The sequence below is a fragment of the Cryptosporidium hominis genome (assembly GCF_000006425.1).
Source record: "Cryptosporidium hominis TU502 chromosome 6 CHRO016021, whole genome shotgun sequence".
Classification (NCBI taxonomy): Eukaryota; Apicomplexa; class Conoidasida; order Eucoccidiorida; family Cryptosporidiidae; genus Cryptosporidium; species Cryptosporidium hominis.
In genome coordinates, this window is record NW_666384.1 from 1 (window position 1) to 1027 (window position 1027).

A 1027-nucleotide genomic window follows, 5' to 3' on the forward strand; every position below is an offset into this window, starting at 1 on the left:
GAATTTCCAAAAAACTGATTATTATTAGAATTCCACTTGAAATATATTTGAGTTTCATCTTTGTTTTCTACTTGAAATATCTTTCCTAGAAAATTATCTATATCAATCTAAAAATGATATTTTATTTCCTTCCTCTTTTAATATTAAAAAAGAGAACTTTTAAATTATTGTTATTTTTTTATTATTTAATTATTTTCCTTTTTATATCACTCATTTGCATTTTTGCATTTATTTTTTTTTTTTGCATGCACCGGTATTATGTAATATTGTCCACATGAATAAATTGAAATTTCTTTTTGGCATGCAAAAAAAAAAAACAATAAATATTTATTGTTTTTTTTGCATGAAAATAAAAATTGAGAAAACGATAAAAATGACAGTGAACCAAAATAAAGAGATCAAAATGATGAGTTTTTTTTTTTCTATTAAATTAAATTTGAAAATAAATACAGAATTAAAAGTTATATAATTTTTAAAACATTTAATTTCATTATACTATTTTAAAGTTTGAAGTGATTAATTAGTCTTTTTTTAAAGTTAACTGTTACAGTTTGGTAGAGATTCGCAAACAAGTAAAGGTAATTTTTTAATCGTATAATTAGATTTTGTGGAAAAATCGTAAATAGTTATATTTGGACATTTATAAATACCAGGATTACAAATTTTAAGTGGATATAATAAAGTTGGATTTTCATAAATATTTTGTGAATATGATGAAGAGTTAGGTTCTGGGAAATACTTCTTCTCTCCTTCATGCCTTCTGTCCACATCTTACTCCAACCCTCACTCATCCCTCCGCATCCCTTATTACCCAAATCGATCCTTCGTCTTTTTTCCACCTTTTCCCTGCATAACTCCCATCCATCCAAATTCCCCATCCTTGCACCTCTGCATCGAAACTTACTTCCTATTACCTAACTACAACCACCCAACCATCTACCCGATCGTTAACGCAACTCTCCCCATTTGAGCCTACCACTACACATCCTCAGTAACTACTCCTGATTTCTACCTACTCCCACAACAC

General features: G+C 28.0%; 1 protein-coding gene across 1 annotated transcript; it reads right to left on the reverse strand.

Moving 5' to 3' along the window:
* Positions 1-626: 626 nt before the first annotated feature.
* Chro.60044 (hypothetical protein) lies at positions 627-878 on the reverse strand. The annotated part of the gene is made up of 1 exon (XM_659814.1): positions 627-878. The coding sequence occupies one exon, from the start codon at positions 876-878 to the stop codon at positions 627-629; it is 252 nt and encodes an 83-aa protein (XP_664906.1).
* Positions 879-1027: the final 149 nt, after the last annotated feature.